This window comes from Limulus polyphemus, unplaced genomic scaffold (genome assembly GCF_000517525.1).
Source record: "Limulus polyphemus unplaced genomic scaffold, Limulus_polyphemus-2.1.2 Scaffold680, whole genome shotgun sequence".
In the NCBI taxonomy this organism is placed as follows: Eukaryota; Metazoa; Arthropoda; class Merostomata; order Xiphosura; family Limulidae; genus Limulus; species Limulus polyphemus.
Genome location: NW_013666290.1, coordinates 69,018 through 88,750, shown reverse-complemented (window position 1 = coordinate 88,750; position 19,733 = coordinate 69,018). Strand labels below are relative to the sequence as shown.

The following is a 19,733-nucleotide window of genomic DNA, read 5'->3' as shown; positions in this document are numbered from 1 at the left end:
CGCCCCCAAGGCTGAAAGGGTGAGCATGTTTGGTGAGACGGGGATTCTAACCCGCGACCCTCAGATTGCGAGTCGAGCGCCCTAACCACCTGGACGATGAAAGACTGGAGAACTGGATGAACTTAAGTCAGTGTAGATCAAAATAGATAATGTTTACTATAAACATAATTTACGGTGTTAAACCATCCTAGTTCAAGTTCCTGTTGTTTATACCTAATGCTGTGAATATGAACAAGGTTGCTGTTTTTCTTAGATTCGTCCACATCCATTCATAGCATTCCGGCGTATGAAATAATAATTCATTCTACCAAAATCTCAAGAACTCTTGCTACATCCTTCAAATGCACCAGGTGGCCAACAGCTGGTTTAGCTCACATTTATCTTCTTGGCTGTCAGCCAATGTACTTCATTTGTTTCTTTCCCTCTCTCTCTTGTACTTAGTCCGAAGTAACCCAACTGTTGTTGGTTTGTGTTGTTTATATATATGTGTGTGTGTTTATGTGTGTGTGTATGTATATATATGTATGAAATATCATCATTCTTAGAGATGTACACTCTAGACTACACAAAACACAGCATTCGAAAACATAGCTAGGGGACTTTCGCAGCAATAGCATCTGCTATTTGAATAAAGCAGTATGTGAAACTGATACCTTCTTGTTCTGGTGTCTGTTGCTATCTGCATTAGCCCTAAGTTACACTAAATTAACATCATCCTTATTAAAAGTACGTTAAATGTTGAAACATTTACTTAAAATCAAGATAATATTTCTAGTGCATTATCGAACCTAGGAAAATGTTTTAATCCATTTGATCAGGAGTAATATTGATCGTTTAAAATTAAACTCAGTGTGACTTATAAAATCAATGTATTCAGAAAACACAGTTGTTGTGAAAAAAGTCACTCTTGATGAAAGCCGTGAAATACTTCTAAAATATGTAAAGTTTTAATTATACTTTAATTGTACATGAAAAACGTTGAAATACTTCTAGAATATATAAAGTTTTAATTATAGTTTAATTGTACATGAAAAACGTTATTTTTTTATGTTTCATTGAACTTATGCACAAGACACTGACGAGAAAAATATATACATGACTTATTAATACTGTCGGCATTGTTATGTACTTTATCGGGATGTTTTATCTACCCATTTACCTTTATCGAACAGTGTCTGATAAAATTTGTGTTTTCTTAAAAAAAATAGTAGGTTTTTTTGGGGGGGGGAGAGGAGGAGGGGTCGAGCTATGGATATTGAATTTTTATGTATTTTAAATAGTGCTTGTAGATGTTTCGTTTCTTTCATCATTATGGATATTTAACAAAAACATCAATTCATTTTTCTAAATTATGACACTTTGGTTTGTCTTTTAGTAATTAGATATAATCGAATATTTTGTTTTGTAGATTTTGTATTCTTCCCCTAATTAGACATAGGTTTGTTTTTCCTGTTATATTTAATCATTAATGTTGAATTATCAATCATTCTCATGTCAATGGAGAGATTACAGCTATTTCCATTTATTGCGAATTGTAGAATATATTGAATTTAAATCTTTCTTTAGCAATAAGTTTTCTAACTATGAATATTATTCTTTAGCCATTTTAGCTAAGTTAGTTTTTAATGATTTTTAAACTATGAAACTTGAAATTCGTTCCCACCATTTATTTTATGCATGTTAAAATAATGTTTAGGAAATAACTTGTTTTAACAATATATAATGTATTTTTTCACTCTACCACCATAAACATTTGATTATCCTTTTTTTAAGTCTATTTTTTTAACATTGCTCATACTAGGCTACTTCGCTTCTTCTCTACAGGTTAGCCCCCCCAGTGGTACAGCGGTATGTCTGCGGACTTACAACGCTAGAAACCGGGTTTCGATACCCGTGGTGGGCAGAGCACAGATAGCCCATTGTGTAGCTTTGTGCTTAACTTCAAACATGCTACTATGTGTAGTATAGTTTTTGTCATTTTTTTATGTTTTCCATAATAATTATATTTTCTGAGTGACTGAAACAATCAGACAAACATCTAGTAATATCAAGATAGGACGAAGTTTGCTATGAAACCTTAACGTGAACTTAGCTTAATCTTGGTTAACACGCTGGATTTTGAATCTGAAGATCCGTGGTGCGCGTCCCTTTGCTGCTAAATCGCACACCATTGGCTATAACGGTGATGGATAATCCCACTATTCTATCAAATGAAATAGTAGCCCAAGAAACTTACTTTCTCTCCATCTGATCTATCATTTCACAGTTAGGGATGAAGAGAACCTTTTTGTTGCTTTGCGCGAGCATCTGATACAGACAAATCTATTGGACTCGTTTCCATTAAACGAGTGAAACAGTAGTCAGTATTTATACTGCAAATCTGAAAGTTGGTTTGTGACTTTAATATGTTTTTTTTAATAACCAATTACATATTTTTTTACATCTCTTGCCTATTAGCGCTGCATCTGTCACTTACCATAGACACTAAGCATCTTATTTGAACTTTAATTTTGTTTTAATAAAAAGTTATGATATCTGAAAGTAACAGCTGCTGCGTGGCATTGATTTCCAATTCTCAATCCACGAAAAGTAAGTAAAATGAAAGTTTTTTTTTAGTTTAAAGTAATAAAACTTTCTCACATGTACAAGTTCGATCTACTTTAGTGAGTGTATGGAACTAACACTATATATATATAGTTGTTGTTGTTTTTTCAAAATGTTTTTTGCCACGTGTGTAATGTTCAATTTTGAAAATTAAAAAAATATATTTAAAAACAATGATTATTTTATACACAATTCAACTATATATAGTTGTTTGTGTAAAGCATATACTTATAGTAAATCTAATTCATAAAATATATACATAATAATGTGACACCAAAACTATGGGTTATTGCTGTCAATACAAGAGCCAAAAGTGATTTGCGCGATGGCAATATCATAGTGTTAATCCTCGAAAACCAAAACGTAGGAATGCTTGATTGAACTCAAAACTATGATATGGATTGTGAATTCAAAGCTATGAATGATCGTAGATAGAACCTTTAACCGCAAAACTGACTACGAATTATAGAGTAATCATGTGAAATTAAGGTTATGGAGACAACAAAATAACAAGGTCGTGGAGCTACATGGAGTCACTGTAATAACAAGGTCGTTGTGTTACCTAGAGTCATTGTAATAACAAGGTCGTGGAGCTACATGGAGTCATTGTAATAACAAGGTCGTGGTGTTACCTAGAGTCATTGTAATAACAAGGTCGTGAAGCTACATGGAGTCATTGTAATAACAAGGTCGTGGTGTTACCTAGAGTCATTGTAATAACAAGGTCGTGGAGCTACATGGAGTCACTGTAATAACAAGGTCGTGGAGCTACATGGAGTCACTGTAATAACAAGGTCGTGGTGTTACCTAGAATCAATATAATAACAACGTCGTGGTGCTACGTGGAGTCAAATCTAGAAAAAAAAACTTTGCCAAACTATGCTAAAAAACACAATTGAATAATCTTTTCCGTAAGTTTAATCTGATAAGCATTTTAAAGTTTCTAAAAAAATCTCTTTATAAATACGGTGGGAATCTGTGTATAACTGTAAGGGTTTCAAAAATGTGTAATTGTACAAACCGTGTAAATATATTTTAATTTACTTGGTTAATGCGAATCTTGAAATATATCTTATAATTTATATAGTAATATCATTTTTAAGCCAGTAAAAATTTTACTTTAATAATACTATTATACCTTTTGTAATTAAAAATTGATATGACTTTTTGCATTTCGGTAGGATGTAACATAAACTTTAACTTGATCATAATTTTTTTAAATCGGCATAACAAAAGCTAGCGATTATAAAACTTGTCGGCTTAGACCAGTTTCGTCGTTTCTATGGCAACGCCTAGTTTCCTGGATACGCAGGAAGAAAATTAGTCTACTATCTTTAATAGAACACTGTTCAGGAAGTTGTAGCCTGGCTTATGTTCCCATGGCAACGAATGATGACAATCACGAAATAGGTATACAAAAAATGTACTGTTCTCAGCGAACACATGAGCAAGCCCAGATGAAGCTGCAGAGAGTCTACTTTTATATGCTGAGACGTCTCAACACATGAAGTAGCTTCAAAATAACTTGTTTTTTTTATTGTATTCCAAATTTAAGACGCATTTGTGTCTTGATGGCTAAAAATTGCACATATGCAGAAAATCAAGTATTTCAAAAGCTTATTCAAAAAAGTTGAAAATGTTCTTACTTGTATATGAGGTTAAAATAATCTTTTACACTGTTCATGTTCAATCAATAAGAATCATTTTTAATTTCGCATTTATTTAAATAACGTAGAGCAAAAGGCTTAGATTAATAACACCAGCGCCACGCCATGCAGTAAAAGCAAGCTGCGAAAGGTCAAGTGGTTTGAGTTTCCATGGAGATAACTCTGAAGGCTGAATGTTGTCGCCAGTAACGTGTGATAAAAGCTCTACTGGTTTGTGTGTTTCCTTTGTTTGTAGTTATTAAACGTATCGAATCAGTAGATTAAACATGAAATATGAAAAGTGCTTACAAAAAGCTGCGTGGGAAATCTGTTTTATGGAAAGTGTTGTTAGACGGTCAAGTTACTAGGCTTTTATGGCACTAGTAATGGATGAAGTAGTTCTGATATCTCAAATAGCATGCTAATTGTCATAATACGTATTTTATTCATCGTCGTATAGCAGTAGAGGTTATTATTTACAAAACTTCACGTTATGAGAATATAAACATAGAAATGTGCAATTGAAATTTGTCAGGAAAAACTGACACTTTTGTGCAATGAACTAAAATAGTGGGCCTGTATTATAAGAAAGGACAGCAAAAATAGAAAACAGAATTCCCTATTCTAAAAATAGACTAGAAAGCACAAGACAGTATCAGCTTTCCGGAAAAAATATTTCATTGGGTTGCACGCAAGTAATTGGTCAACATTTCTCCATGCTTCAGTATAGCCGGTCTTGTGCCCTGGGATTTCGATTGGCGCAGCCTCCTTGTGCTCCTCTAGGCTGTCACCTCTAACATTTCCTTGGCCTGCAAGCATGCCGCTGTTCTAGTCATCTCACAATCTTCTAACAGATAACATAAGAGACCGTAGCTAATCGTAAAGAACGTGAAAAACTGTAGACTTGTTGTGATCGTCAATGATTCTAATGGTGTTTTTTTTTTCCACTACACAAATTTTTGATGCATTTCTGCAAATAGTGTCGTTTAGTTGCAAGATTTTGTGCAAATATCCTGTAGATATTTAAAATGTTCAACGTTAAATAATAATAAACAGAGTGAACTTGTAAATGATGATAAAAAGCACCAGACATCCTTCAGGACAAGATAATTACTGAGGACACGAGGAAGAATGAAAACGAACAATGGAAGGAAAGAAGATGAAGTAAAAGGAACGAATTATTTTTCACAAATATAAGTGAATCGGCAAACCCTCTCTGATAGCAATGTACAAGGAAACGCTTTTACTTTTTTCCTTGCAACATGAAGATAACTTACTACAGTTAAGTTATTTCGTGGAAGTGATGCAGTCTGGGGGAAAATTACATATGTTTTAATCTTACATGCAGGAAGTGTATGAGATCTTCTTAAACTTCAGCGATTTTATTGGTTGAAAAATAGTTTGTAACGACACTAATCTTGCTTAGACAACAAGTTAGTCCAACAACGATAGCATACAAGGCGCCTTTTAGCTTCAACATACGCTTTCTCTGTAACAAAAATAGAGAGAAATGTTTACTGAGACGGAACAAAAGGAATGGTTTTTCACTCTTCTAAGTATATGATTTAGAACTGGAAAACTACGAATTTTCAGACTTTTATCATTTTCCTGGGAGTTCAGAATTGAGCGATGATTTAAAGGAATATACCAGAAAATTGCTTATACAGCGTTCTTTAACTTTCAAAACTTTTAGATATGCGATTGCTACTTTAAGCTGGAAAAAATTCCCTATCATATAAGCTCCTCAGCAGCTACTCATTCCTGGATAGAAAAAAAAAGATATTGTTCTGAATTATTTAACTCTTCCACAACTAGCAAAACGTACTGTTATAAGATATCTTATTTCTTCTCAATCGGATCAGGACACTTCTGTAAATTATCTAACTCCTCCTATGTCAATCTGAGTCATATAATTAATTATTTATTTAGAAAGTATTACTACTTAGATTTTTTTTGGGAGTCTAGTATATGAGATAACCTTTCCTGAGACATTGAATGATGATTAATATGGGGCATGTCATCGGTATGAGCTCTACCAGAAATTTTAGATTTTTCTTCCTGAAAAGCATAATGTCGTAATTTTGTTTCTCAACATTTTTATATTGTACGTTCAACATGAAGACACTTCTTTCGGTTCTTACTCCATAATAAAAAATAAATTCAGATGTACCCTATAGAAACTCCGTTCATGTTAATTTATAAATTACAAGTGTTTCAACGTGATCTCCAGACTTTTTCTTTTGTGAAATCCAACCCGTGGAAATCATTACCTACTAGTAAAGTTTAACGCAGCTGATAACGAATAATTCAGTAAGATCAAACCGTTTCGCATTGGCTCCTATTTGTTATTTAACTTTTTATTGGCAGCACTCATTGCCTCTGATTGGATAAACTATCAAATTGAGATGCATTAAGCAGCTAAACCATCTCTAGTTTAACTAATATTTTCTACATTGGGACGTCCTCCTTCTGCTCGAGTTTTCTCTTTCCCAAGAGCCTAGAATGTAATTGACTTCAACCAGTGCTCCAGATTCTCTCCACTAACTGAGATACATGAAAGCAACTACACCATCCCTAGTTTGTTTAACTAATATTTTCTAAATTGTGACGACCTCCTTCTGTTAGAATGTTCTCTTTCCCAAGAGCCTAGAATGTAATCGACTCCGACCAGTGCTCCAGATTCTCTCCACTAACTGAGATGCATGAAAGCAACTACACCATCCCTAGTTTGTTTAACTAATATTTTCTAAATTGTGACGACCTCCTTCTGTTAGAATGTTCTCTTTCCCAAGAGCCTAGAATGTAATCGACTCCGACCAGTGCTCCAGATTCTCTCCACTTACTTCTTTAAATATGGCGATATCTTCAGTTAAAGAAAACTTCCAATGAACATGCATAAACCCAAATCTTCTGATACGCTTCGATTGATAGGAACTTATTATAAAGTCGTATTTTGTAAGTGCATTTAAAAGTAACCAGAATTATAACAATCCTCGATTATTTACTGATTTCTCTTTTTTAAAATAAAGCTCAATGGTGAGGAAACTCTCATGTTTTAAACGTCGAGGTTTTTCAAAAACACTTTAAGTAGCGCAGTCGATCCCACTGTGACTTCGATTTCCTCACAATAAAATACTAACAACCGTGTGATTAATTTTGTGGTGTGTCTCTTCTGTGGTACAAGAAGTATTGGAAAATTGGAAATACAATTAAATGTTCCACATAATATAGTTGGCTTTTCGCATATTTCACCACTATACAGGTAAGTTACTAATAAACTACCAATGAACTAGGAATTTTGGATCACGTATAGTGTGTATCACTATTGAACAACATTAAAATGTAATTACATTCACTAAAAATGTCCGTATATGATTTAGATATCCATGAGAGTTCAGAACTGAGTTGTGATTTACAGGAATATGCCAGAAAACTACTTATATGATTTGTTAAAAATTCCCAGCAGATATAGTTAATTTTCTGCTTACACGTGAAATAAGGTTTATCAAATTACCACGACCGTCCATGATATTATTATTAACTGCCAACTCAGCAAAAAAAACTATGGGTTCATCTGTGTAATCAACAGGAAAAGTTAAGTATTCCAACTTTTACGAGTAAAGAAAATCAAACATTGGTCAGCATCAACATCAAATGGCAAGACTGAAGAACCATCACATTGCGATTTATTCCACACTTTGGGTCAGAAGAGTGATCTATCAACTATCCTGGTTAGTGTGGAGAGCGTCCACTTTACTCGAGGTTAGAATCATTCTTTTATCTATAAATACTTAGTAACTCAACGAGATAAGCCTCTCAATAGACATTATTGTGGAAATGAAATAGTAACTTTTCTTTTTTTTACAGAGAAAATACAACCGAATATTTCATAACTATTTTTAGCAGAGATTATCGTTTATATCATATCAATATCAGTATGTGAATGGTGACCTAACCGAGTGGTGTACATCGCTTTCCCTAATTATGAAGGTACATGTAGCTTTCCACAAAATCGTGGGAATAGCAAATATTGTTAACATTTAAAACAAACTCTCCTGCCACCTATTTTAAATGAAACAAAACCTTATCCAAAGCCTTCCTGGCAACTGGAGCTGGGTAATTAACACTTGAGGAGTGGTGTCAGTTCATTGGACTGAGCTAGTTTCTGTGAAGTACTATTCAGATTCAATAGTCATATGTTGTTTGAGAGTAACTTTAGGTAGAGTAAACATAGTAGTTTTGAAAACTTTAATTAACTTCAATTTTAGTATAAATTTAGTAGAAGTCTTCAAATGTTTTATCTTATGGAAGAAACATTTGACAAAATGGTAGGGGGGGGGAACCCGCTCATATTTTTTAAATATATTAATTTATCGCCTTCGTTGTAAGCTTACATCAATAGAATAGAACATTTTTAATAGCTCATGTAGTGTTGTGCAAAGTCCTTTATTTATTTTTTCGTAAGGCAAGGTTTATATTGCCCCCCAGTGGCACAGCGGTATGTCTGCGGACTTACAACGCTAGAAACCGGGTTTCGATACCCGTGGTGGGCAGAGCACAGATAGCCCTTGTGTAGCTTTGTGCATAATTAAAAACAAACAAACAAACAAGCAAGGTTTATGATACGAAGTTCAATAGCACATTTTGTCATGGCAACTATAAATTGTATTTTATGAAAAACAAACTTGAATTGAAAAACTCTAGTGAAATAATTTTTTTTTGCGTGTTTTAGATGTATATAAAATTGCAACGGTCTAAGCTTATATAGCGATTCTCTTGCTTTAACTTTTGAAAAAATATTACTACTCTCCATGACCTCAGTTGAAATAATAATAAACTTAGTTGTTAAACTATAGTGTGTTCATCTAATATTTTCCATATTGTGAAGAGCCTAGAATGTGATCGATTCGGTGGGATTAATGCCATTTCTATATATTTAAGACTAGAGCTTCAGACTATCTCCTCTAGGATGTCGGTGTTCCATGGAGTCTGTTTGTTTGTTTGTTTATAGTTAAGCACAAAGCTACGCAAAGGGCTATCTGTGCTCTGTCCACCACAGGTATCGAAACCCGGTTTCTAGCATTGTAAGTCCGCAGACATACCGTTGTGCCACTAGGGGGCTCCATGGAGTCAACAAAATAAATAGTTATAGTACTACAAGGAGTCAACACTAGATATCAGAATAATTAGATCCTGGGTAACACATGGACTCATTAAAATTACTAGGTCGTTGATATCACAGGAACTCATCAAAATAACTTGATCCTGGGTAAAACAGAGACTCATCAAATAACTAGGCCGTTTGTACCTCAAGAACTCTTCAGAATAACTAGATCCTGGGTAACACAGGAATCTCTGTGTTACCCAGGATCTAGTTATTCTGATGAGTCCCTGTGATACCCAGACTCTAGTTATTTTGATGAGTTCCTGTGGTACCCACGACCTAATTATTTTGATGAGTCTCTGTGTTACCCAGGATCTAGTTATTCTGATGAGTCCCTGTGATACCCAGACTCTAGTTATTTTGATGAGTTCCTGTGGTACCCACGACCTAATTATTTTGATGAGCTCATCAAAATAATTAGGTCGTGGGTACCACAGGATTTCATCAAAATAACTTTTAGAAAGTCCAAATACTCCAATAAAATAGTGATTTTTTTAAAAATTTAACTGACTGAGAAAAGTTTTTTCAATTGTCTAGGACACTCAAATTGACAGTTTCCCTCGTTTAATACTACACAACACAGTGTGTATTTGTCTGTCTGTCTCTCGGTAACGCACTGATGTCATAGCAACTTAATTAATTTAAGTAGTTTGACTTCCTGTCAATTAGAAGCCAGTCAATTGATCGAAAATTAAAGATATATTTGGACTATAATGTTTGTACAATTACAACATATCAACCGATCTTCACCACGATACGGATATTTTGGTTTGACTTCAAAATACCAGAATGCCTGGTGTTTCGAAATAAACTGATATTCTTTGCTGTGCAACTGTTATAGAATCACAATTTATTAACGGATTCAATCAGAATAAGTTTTTGAAATTTGGTTTTTGATACAAGTTAAAACGACTATTTTACTTGTTTTAAAATCATATTATACTCTGTAGTCTCACTCAAAGTAGCTGTTGTCTTACTGTTTATTTTATTATGAAAACATTGTATGTTCAGGCATCTTAACCAAAATAATAAAACGCTTGATGCTTTATACATTCGCTTCTTGTGACATTGCATTATGTACAACCAGCGGTCCTAGTTTAAATAACGATATTTTCGAGTTTCTAGCTGATTGTGAAATCAACTTTTACACCGAGCTGTTCTAACCAAATTCTGATATTTTTGCTCCTAGGAATTCAGCTGATTGTGAAATCAAACTATATGCCTAGCGGTTCCATCCAAAACAGCAACGTTCTTATTTCAAGTTTTGAGCTAGTTGTAAAATTAAATTTTACAGCAAACGCTTCCAGCAAGGGTTATATTCTTGCTCCGAGCTGATTACAAAATCAAACTATATGCCTTATGTTCATTATACTTGTCTTAAAGCCCTATAAGAATGTTAGACCTATTATACTTCTTAACATTACATTCTTTATTTAGTCTTTAGGGTCTTTGAAGAAGAAGAATAGTGTATAATAGTATTTTAACTACACAAAACTCGTCATATTCAGTGCCAACTACGCGTTTTGTTCACTATAGAGCTCATCAGGCCTAACGGTTCTAGCCAATATAGCGATATTGTAATTCCTAGTATTTAGCTTTTTGTTAAATCAAATAATACGCGAAACATTTCCAACTTAAGAATGATATTCCTGCTCTGGATCTTTAGATGTTCAATAAATGAAAGTGCGCAAAATAATTGAACATTTTTTACTCTTTAGCCGTTGATAAATAACAGTACTACGTCGATTTATCTATTTTATTTTTGATCTTCTTTTTTGTTGTGTTTTAGCTGATAATTAAAATAAGAATTAAAGAAAAAGCCTGACCCCTGTTTTTTCATGAAGCTTGTTTGTTTTTGAATTTCGCGCCAAGCTACACGAGGGCTATTTGCGCTAGCCGTCCCTAGTTTAGCAGTGTAAGACTAGAGGGAGGGCAGCTAGTCATCACCACACACCGCCAACTCTTTGGCTACTATTTTACCAACGAATAGTGGGATTGACCATAACATTATAACGCCCCCACGGCTGAAAGGGTGAGTATGTTTGGTGGGACGGGGATTCGAACACCCTAACCACCTTGCTATGCCGGCCGTTTCATGAAGCGAGTGTGTTTTAAACAAGTGTTTAGCTTAGTAGTATCTACAAACTTTCTCATAAATCCGCTTCAATTATTATCTTCAGAGCTTTGATACAGATGTCGAAATGTTTCATCTAACATGTACATAAACTAGTACTTATTCAGCACTGGTTCATCAATACACATATATTTATAAACTTGTGACTAAAGTTTTTATATGAAATTATTCTAAATAATTTTTCACTTTGTTTTTAAAATATCTTTTGAAACTTGGTGTTTTGAAACTGAACAGCTTCTTATACAACGCAGGGGCTAAACGTCCAGGTAACAAACCCTACGATATTGACACCACTCATGTAATACTACTGACCAGAGAGATTAAAAACTATGTAGCAGTATCTGCTGCCTGCGTGGCATCTTAACAGAAAAGCGGGATTGACTGTAACTTTTATGATGCACAAATACCACACCTGTTTCTTCCACTTCATGAAATATGAAGCCTTTTCAACAGTTTTGTCTATTATTTTTTATCTAATGAAAAATAAAACCATAAATAATTTTGTTTCAACAGCTAAACTACGAAACGTATTTCTTCCACCTGACAAATTATGAAACTTTATTAAAAATCGTTTCTTTCATTTTAAGTAATGTATACAATTTGTTTGTATATTGTTCTCTAAAGTCATATAGTTATAGTGCTACTGTTCTTCTCTATCTGTACTCAGATTGTTTTGCGTATTGCTTTTTGTGGAGTTTATATAAAATAAAAATTCCACAGCGGTGAAGTTGAGCGCTTATAATACTTAAATTCGGAGTTCGATCCCAGTGGTGAGCACAGCTCAAATAGCCCATTGTGAAGCTTTAGGTTTAAACAAAACAAACAAGCAAAACAAAAAAAAAACTAGTAAATAGTGTCTCACATCATGTGCAATATTACAGAATTCGAGGTAAATAAAGTGTTCGAAAGAAAGCAATAACCATTTTTTTTTATTAGAAAACTATTGTAAAAGTTTTTGAGTGGATGATTGTTTCTGCATCTCCTTAAGGGAAGAGCAAGTAGAAAAGTAATGATTGATGTTCAAAGCAGTTTGCTGTGTTAGATGAATGTTGGTGAGGAAATGACACACACACAAACGTAGTTCTAACGTCGAAACTGAATTACCAAGGTTTGGTTTCCGTCTACTTTTTAAATTGTATTTTTATATTTGTTGCAAACTAACTGTAACTTTTTATTGCTGTTGAAACGTGGAGAAAATTATAAGGAATATATATTGGGCTATTAGTAGCGTTTTTATAACAAGAACAACAGGAGAATTATATTACTGCTGTTTAGCGAAGATAACACACAAACATTAATTCGAGCAGTTGTTCGGATTTGTTAGAGGTAAAATAGAGAAGTAATTTGTTATTATTACACTAGTCATTTTTATCACGTGTAATAAGACAACGTGCTTCTAGACCATGAGAGTAAACAACGTGTTTTTATTTTTATTGTTAACACCGGCTAAGTATCTTTTTAGTTCATTTGATATTTTGGGGGTTGCTACGTGTACGTTCATCATATTATAGTAAGAAAATCAACTATACAAGATAGCGCTATAGAAGAGCCCATTCTCAACACAGTTTTAACTTGTTTTACAATAATTATTAATTATATTATTTTTGCTTATAAGTTTTACGTTTTGGGACATATTCAAAAACTGCCTAATGCTTAGCGTGTCATCCGAGGGTGTCATTTTCGGGGGGGGGGGAGGAAGAACAGAAGAAAAAGAAATGCGCTTTGCACTTTGGGATAGTAGGTGCGTTATAGGAGTAACGGTCAAACCCCACTATTCAATTAGGGTAACCCAAGAGTTAATAGCGAGTGCTACTATGTGCCTTACCTCTAGTCTATCAATTCAAAATTAAGAACAGATAAATTTTAGTACAGTTTTGCGCAAATATTCGAAACAAACTATTTCGATATAAAACGTAAGAAGGTGTTGTATCTTCAGCAATCACAGTGAAGTACCTCACTGAGCTATTAAAATGTTTATTTCTCTAAATTTCTTTCTATGTAGAAGTGTTGTTTTTCGTACTAACGAAGCGTCATTCTGAACTGATAGACTATAGAAAGAAGACAACTAGTCAACAGTACCTACCGCCAATTCTTAGGCTACTGTTATCTGATCCAATCGTGGGACTTGACCGTCACTTTTAAAACACATCCACGACACAAAAGTGTGGAGCGCGTTTTTGCAATAATGGACTGAGAACCATGGACACTCGGATTCACAGTCCAATTATTATAAATATAAGCCACACCCGGCCAAGGATTGCATAAAAGAAACACCAATCAATAAATAAAAACATATATTTCTGATGTTAACTTTTATTTTGAGTATTTATACCCACTTTTTGTTTAGGAACTACACACACGTGCAAAAATAATTTAATTTATAATCAAACTTAAAATATATGGTTATTCAAACGTACTTAAAATCTGACCGACATCTTTTATGATAATATTTCCAACTTTCACGAAAAGCAACTATTTTTTAATCTTAGGCTTAACTTTAATGTGAAACGCAACTATTTTTTAATCTTAGGCTTAACTTTAATGTATTCCTTTTTCGGTGTTTTCAGTACCAGATGATAACGTTACAGTTGTATACAGGTTATTCTTAAGCCACATATACTGCAATAGTTACGTAACAACAGCACAAACAAAGTAATCGGAGAAGACAATACGACATCAATATGTTGGTAGTTAATGCTATAAAAGTTCGTTGACGGATTTAACTAAAGTGACAGAGAGAAGAGCTATTCATATTTATTGTAAACTTTATTCAAGTGATTACGAAGATTAGGGTTTACACAAATGTGAACCATAAGTAAAAATACTCGCAAATATTGGTATTACTTCTCTTGGACAGATATATATATCGTAAACAAATCATGTATATATATATATATATATATATGTGTGTGTGTGTGTGTGTGTGTGTGTATACGGTTCTAGAGTATTGTGGTTTCTCTATATGTACACTACGAATATTCTCGAACACAATAACAGATAAGTCACTATCAGTTTTATGAATAAGTAATCAAGATTCAATTTTCTATTTCTATTTCTGCCTCCTCATCTGGAGGTTAAAATAACCACAATTTTTCCTTCCTTTTAAGTTATTCATTCAAGATCAGAAATCCATAACTCGCAGTTGATGTAACACGTGTGTCTACAAATACGTACATGATTGGTAAACGACACGTGGCATCTGTTAGAAAAAAAAAAAGGATCATTTTTAGCTTGACAGTTCTCTTAGCGTGATAGGAAAAAGGTGATAGATATGCTATCCTATAGGTTATTTTTCTAAATCTTCGTATTAGGCAATTGAAGCGTCCTCTGTTATTTAAAAGAGAAACCAGTATCGGTTTTTTTTAATTGTAATATTCAATAACAAAAATCTTTAGTCTGGAACTACTGGGTCGATATAGTGTGAACAATATATATTTTATGCAGATAGATTTTTTCGCGCCGATTTCACAGTGCTATACTGACATGATATACATCATGTTTTAAAAAGAGGGGTTTCGAATAAAGTGCTTTTGTTTGTGTCTTCTAACAGCAAACTCAAGAGTCTACAAGGTCTCTTCAAACAAATCCACAAAGACCGGTAAGTTGTAGTATAAGTCAGACCCTTCTGAGTATATACGAGTCACTTCTTGAGTTAATGATTCCAAACTTGAAACTTTCTGTCTTCTTTTTAATATTTAAAGTATAGTGAAAAGCTCAGCTGATACAACATTTAATGTTCAGTCAGGTGTCGCTTGAGATAGATAAGTAAATCACTTATATGTACTCATAATGGAAAAGAAAAACAAATAAAAAAATGCCATGTTCAGACTTTCACGAGTTCCATGAAAATGGGAAGTTTACACCAAAACTTGTAATTCTCTTTCTAACATTTGAAAGTCAGAAACTTGGTTTTAATGAGATAGTTTATAATCGCTTTCTGCTGAACTGTGAAATCTTCTGAACAGTTACATCCGTTTTTGTTTGTTTTATTTTTCATTTGATGAAATGTGAAATTATGAAGTTTTGTCTGTTGAGTATATGTATCTTAAAGATTCCTTTTTTTTCACCAGAGGTGAAATTGAAAAGAGAATTTGGTGAAAAAGAAAAGAAATTTTTAACATATATATATATACAATCATTAAACAGTTGGTCCACTGTACAATATCTAATAATGAATTCGAAGAAAGGTCATAGCATTATTCTCATACCTAAATTGATTTAGATTACTACATGGTGAATAAAACGGACTCAAAACCCTATAGTTTTTTGTGTTATTTTTATCGGATGAAATATGAAATTCTATAAGTAATTTAACCTGTTTACTTTAACAACTAAATTTCGAAACCTGTTTCTTTCACTTGATGAACTACGAAGTCTTATGGTCAGTTTTGTTTCTTTCATATTATGAACTATGAAGCCTTATGGTCAGTTTTGTTTCTTTCATATTATGAACTAAGAAGCCTCATGGTCAGTTCTGTTTTGTTTTTTTCATATTATGAACTATAAAGCCTTATGATCAGTTTTGTTTCTTTCACCTGATGAATTATGAAACCTTGTAGCCAGTTTTGTTTCTTTATTTTGATGAACTACGAAGCCTTATGGCCAATTTTGTTTCTTTCACCTAATGAATTATGAAGCCTTATGGCCAGTTTTGTTTCTTTATTCTGATGAACTATGAAGCCTTTTGGTCAGTTTTGTTTCTTTCATATTATGAACTATGAAACCTTATGGTCAGTTTTGTTTCTTTCACCTGGTGAATTATGAAACCTTGTGGCCAGTTTTGTTTCTTTCACCTGGTGAATTATGAAACCTTGTGGCCAGTTTTGTTTCTTTCATATTATTAACTATAAAGCTTTATGGTCAATTTTGTTTCTTTCATATTATGAACTACAAAGCCTTATGGCCAGTTTTGTTTCTTTATTCTGATGAACAACTTCAGTTTTGTTTTGTTTTGTTTTTTCATATGATGAACTACAAAGCCATATGGCCAGTTTTGTTTCTTTATTCTGATGAACAACTTCAGTTTTGTTTTGTTTTTTCATATGATGAACTACAAAGCCTTATGGTCAGTTTTGTTTCTTTCACCTGATGAATTATGAAACCTTGTGGCCAGTTTTGTTTCTTTATTCTGATGAACTATGAAGTCTTTTGGTCAATTTTTGTTTCTTTCACCTTATGAACTATTTAGACTTATGGCAAATTTTGTATCGTGTGGAGATTTTTTTTTTTTTACACCTGATGAGCTGTGAAACTTTGCGAACGGTTGTGTTCGTTTTTTTTTAGTCTGATAAATTATGATACCATGTAGAAAGTAATTTCTTCTATCACTTACGCATTTGAAATAATAAAACATCTGAGCACTTTTTTGTTTGTCAATCTATTATTTTAATTGTCTTGTAGGCAATTACTGATTCTAAGTACCACATCTATTTAGCTATGAAACCGTAGAGGGAGAAGCACGTATTCTGTTTATGAAGCTATCTAGTTCGTCAAGTGTTCTGTTTATGGAACTATCTAGTCAGTCACTTGTTCTGTTTATGGAACTATCTAGTCAGTCACGTGTCCTTTTTATGGAACTGTCTAGTCAGTCACTTGGTCTGTTTATGGAACTATCTAGTCAGTCACTTGTTCTGTTTATGAAGCTGTCTAATTAGTCACGTATTTTGTTTTGAAAATAATTAGTCATATGTTCTGTTTATGGAACTGTCTAATCAGTGACATTTTCTGTTTTTGAAACTAATCTCGGTCTGCTCGTTTCGTTTGCGTAATTATAGACCGTATGTACGTATGTATGTATATATATGTGTGTGTGTGTGTACATATGTGTGCCTGTGTGTGTATTATATTTTTGTCTGCTGAGCTCTGACAAAACCATTTACTTCATATTTTAAGTTTTTATTTTTAGACCCTGTACTTGACATAACCATTGTCTTCATTTCATATTTATCATCTTTTCTGCTAAAAGAAGTGTTAGGTTCAGTGTTTTTCGTGTTCTGTTAACTTTTTTTTATATCTGTAATTATATTATCCATTTGTTTGTTCTTTTTTATTATTTGTAACCATGTCATCCATGTTTTGGCCTATTTCATTTGTACTAACTTATTTTTTTAAAATTTCCTACCATCAATACTATAGAACTACCTTGTCAAGATCCTCAATTGTTACTTTCACTCAGTATCGGAAGTAACCTTGATGGCTTATAACACTAAAATTCAGAGTTCAATCCCTATGTCAAGTACAGCGTAGATAACCCACTGTGCATCTTCGCATAAGCCAAAAACAAATCATCTAGTTATTGAATTAAAACTATCCTTTAATGTTTCTCTTATCTTTAAAAAACCGTTTAGGCTATAGATAAATTTTCTATAAAAACTTGGTAAATAGTTTTTGAATCGTAATCCTTTGTTCTTGTCCCGAAATGCACTTTCATTTTTAAAACTTAAATACTTTTTACTGTATCATCTGATTCTTTAATTTATATTTATAGTTCATTTAAGAAGGCTCTGAAATGTTTTAAGTGTTAAATTGTTATAGGTAAACATACATTATTATTTTTATGTGTATGTGAATTTTTGTTCCGACTAACGAACTTGACTTCCGTCGGAAGTAGTTGAAAAAGTCCAGTTCAAAGTAATAATAACTCTTGTATATATAACTCAGTTCAGATGAGAGTACTTAGTATTAACTATATTTATCTATCGTGATGTTTAACTGGCCTTTATATTTAAACATTTTTTGAATGATTAATAATGATTAAAAGAAACTTCCTGTTCGTAGGAAAGCCCTGATGTCAGGAGTTTCAGCGGCATTCCAAGTCCAAGGTCAGTCAGATGTAATTCTTCTTTAAAAGCTTCCATAAAAAAAAGACTATTATGGCATTGTATATAATTAACATTTTAATATAGCTTTGGCGTTCTACGCTGCAACATTGAGTTTCTCTATATACATAAAATAGAATTTCAGATATGATAAAGAAGTGAAGGCCTACTGCACAGTGAACTTGTGACTGATTAAATATAGATCTCAAATACTGTTGTTGTTTTTTCACATTTCTGGGTTCAAATCCGTAATGTGGTAAAAACATCAATAAAAACAACTGGAATAGAGCTCATTGTTCATTCACATATGTTAAAGTTAATGAGTTGCCTATTTTCCATAACTTACCTACTAACACGTTATCAATTCGAATTAAAATACTTTTAGTAAATTTTAAGAAAGTTTGGTTGGCCCGGGATGGCCAGGTGGTTAAGGCGCTCGACTGGCAATCTGAGGGTCGCGGGTGTTCAAATCCACATCTCACCAAATATGGCTCGCCCTTTCAGCCGTGGGGGCGTTATAATGTAACGGTCAATCCAACTATTCGTCGATAAAAAGAGTAGCCCAAGCGTTGGCGGTGGGTGGTGATGACTAGCTGCCTTCCCTCTAGTCTTACACTGCGAAATTAGGGATTAGATAGCCTTCGTGTAGCTTTGTGCGAAATTCAAAAAAGCTAAAAGAAAGTTTGGACAATTATGTTAGATACTTATAACAATTTTATTAATGATGGAAGTAGTACTATTTAAAAGTATATCGTAGTTTATTTTTGTTACAGACTAATGATATATATTCCTATTGAATAATTAATATCGTATTATTATTATTAAGTATTTAGGATAGAAGTAGAAGCACGTCCAAGTTAATACGCACTAATACACAAGTAAAAGCGAAAAGTGGAGAATGGGTGTAAGGCGTTTGTTACTGCGTTAAACGCCCAAAGATGGCGAAACAATGGAACCAACAAACCATGAAATATTAACTTCGAGATTTACGTTGTCTTCAGTAAACTTCGGTTCTCTAAGCAGAATGACACTTCATTTGTAGTTTGTTTGTTTCTACACATCTCAAAAATGGTTTAATTTATAGCATCACACATAGGATAACACGATTTCGATACCTAGAATATATTTTTATATAGTTTTAGCTGCTTTAATATATTTTAGTCCAAAACAGGCCCGGCGACAGGAGGGGGCAAAGAGGGCAACTGCCCAGGGACGCGAGCGAATGAAACCTGGTTATGCCGTAAAGCCTGCAAAGCATCTTTAGGCTATATCTTCATTTAATGATAAAAAACATCATAGTTTTGGCTTTTATTTGCATATAGACGCTTGATACATTAAGAATGACTGAAATAATAATTTGAGTAATA

At 33.3% G+C, this 19,733-nt stretch overlaps 1 protein-coding gene across 1 annotated transcript in view; it reads left to right on the top strand.

Moving 5' to 3' along the window:
* The window catches only part of LOC106459910 (tensin-3-like), a 118,138-nt gene that overhangs the window by 32,237 nt on the left and 66,168 nt on the right, over positions 1 to 19,733 (top strand). Inside the window, exons 3-4 of the mRNA XM_022386483.1 lie at positions 15,099 to 15,146; positions 18,326 to 18,369. Of these exons, the coding sequence (XP_022242191.1) occupies positions 15,099 to 15,146; positions 18,326 to 18,369 (92 nt within the window). The remainder of the gene's footprint in view (positions 1 to 15,098; positions 15,147 to 18,325; positions 18,370 to 19,733) is intronic.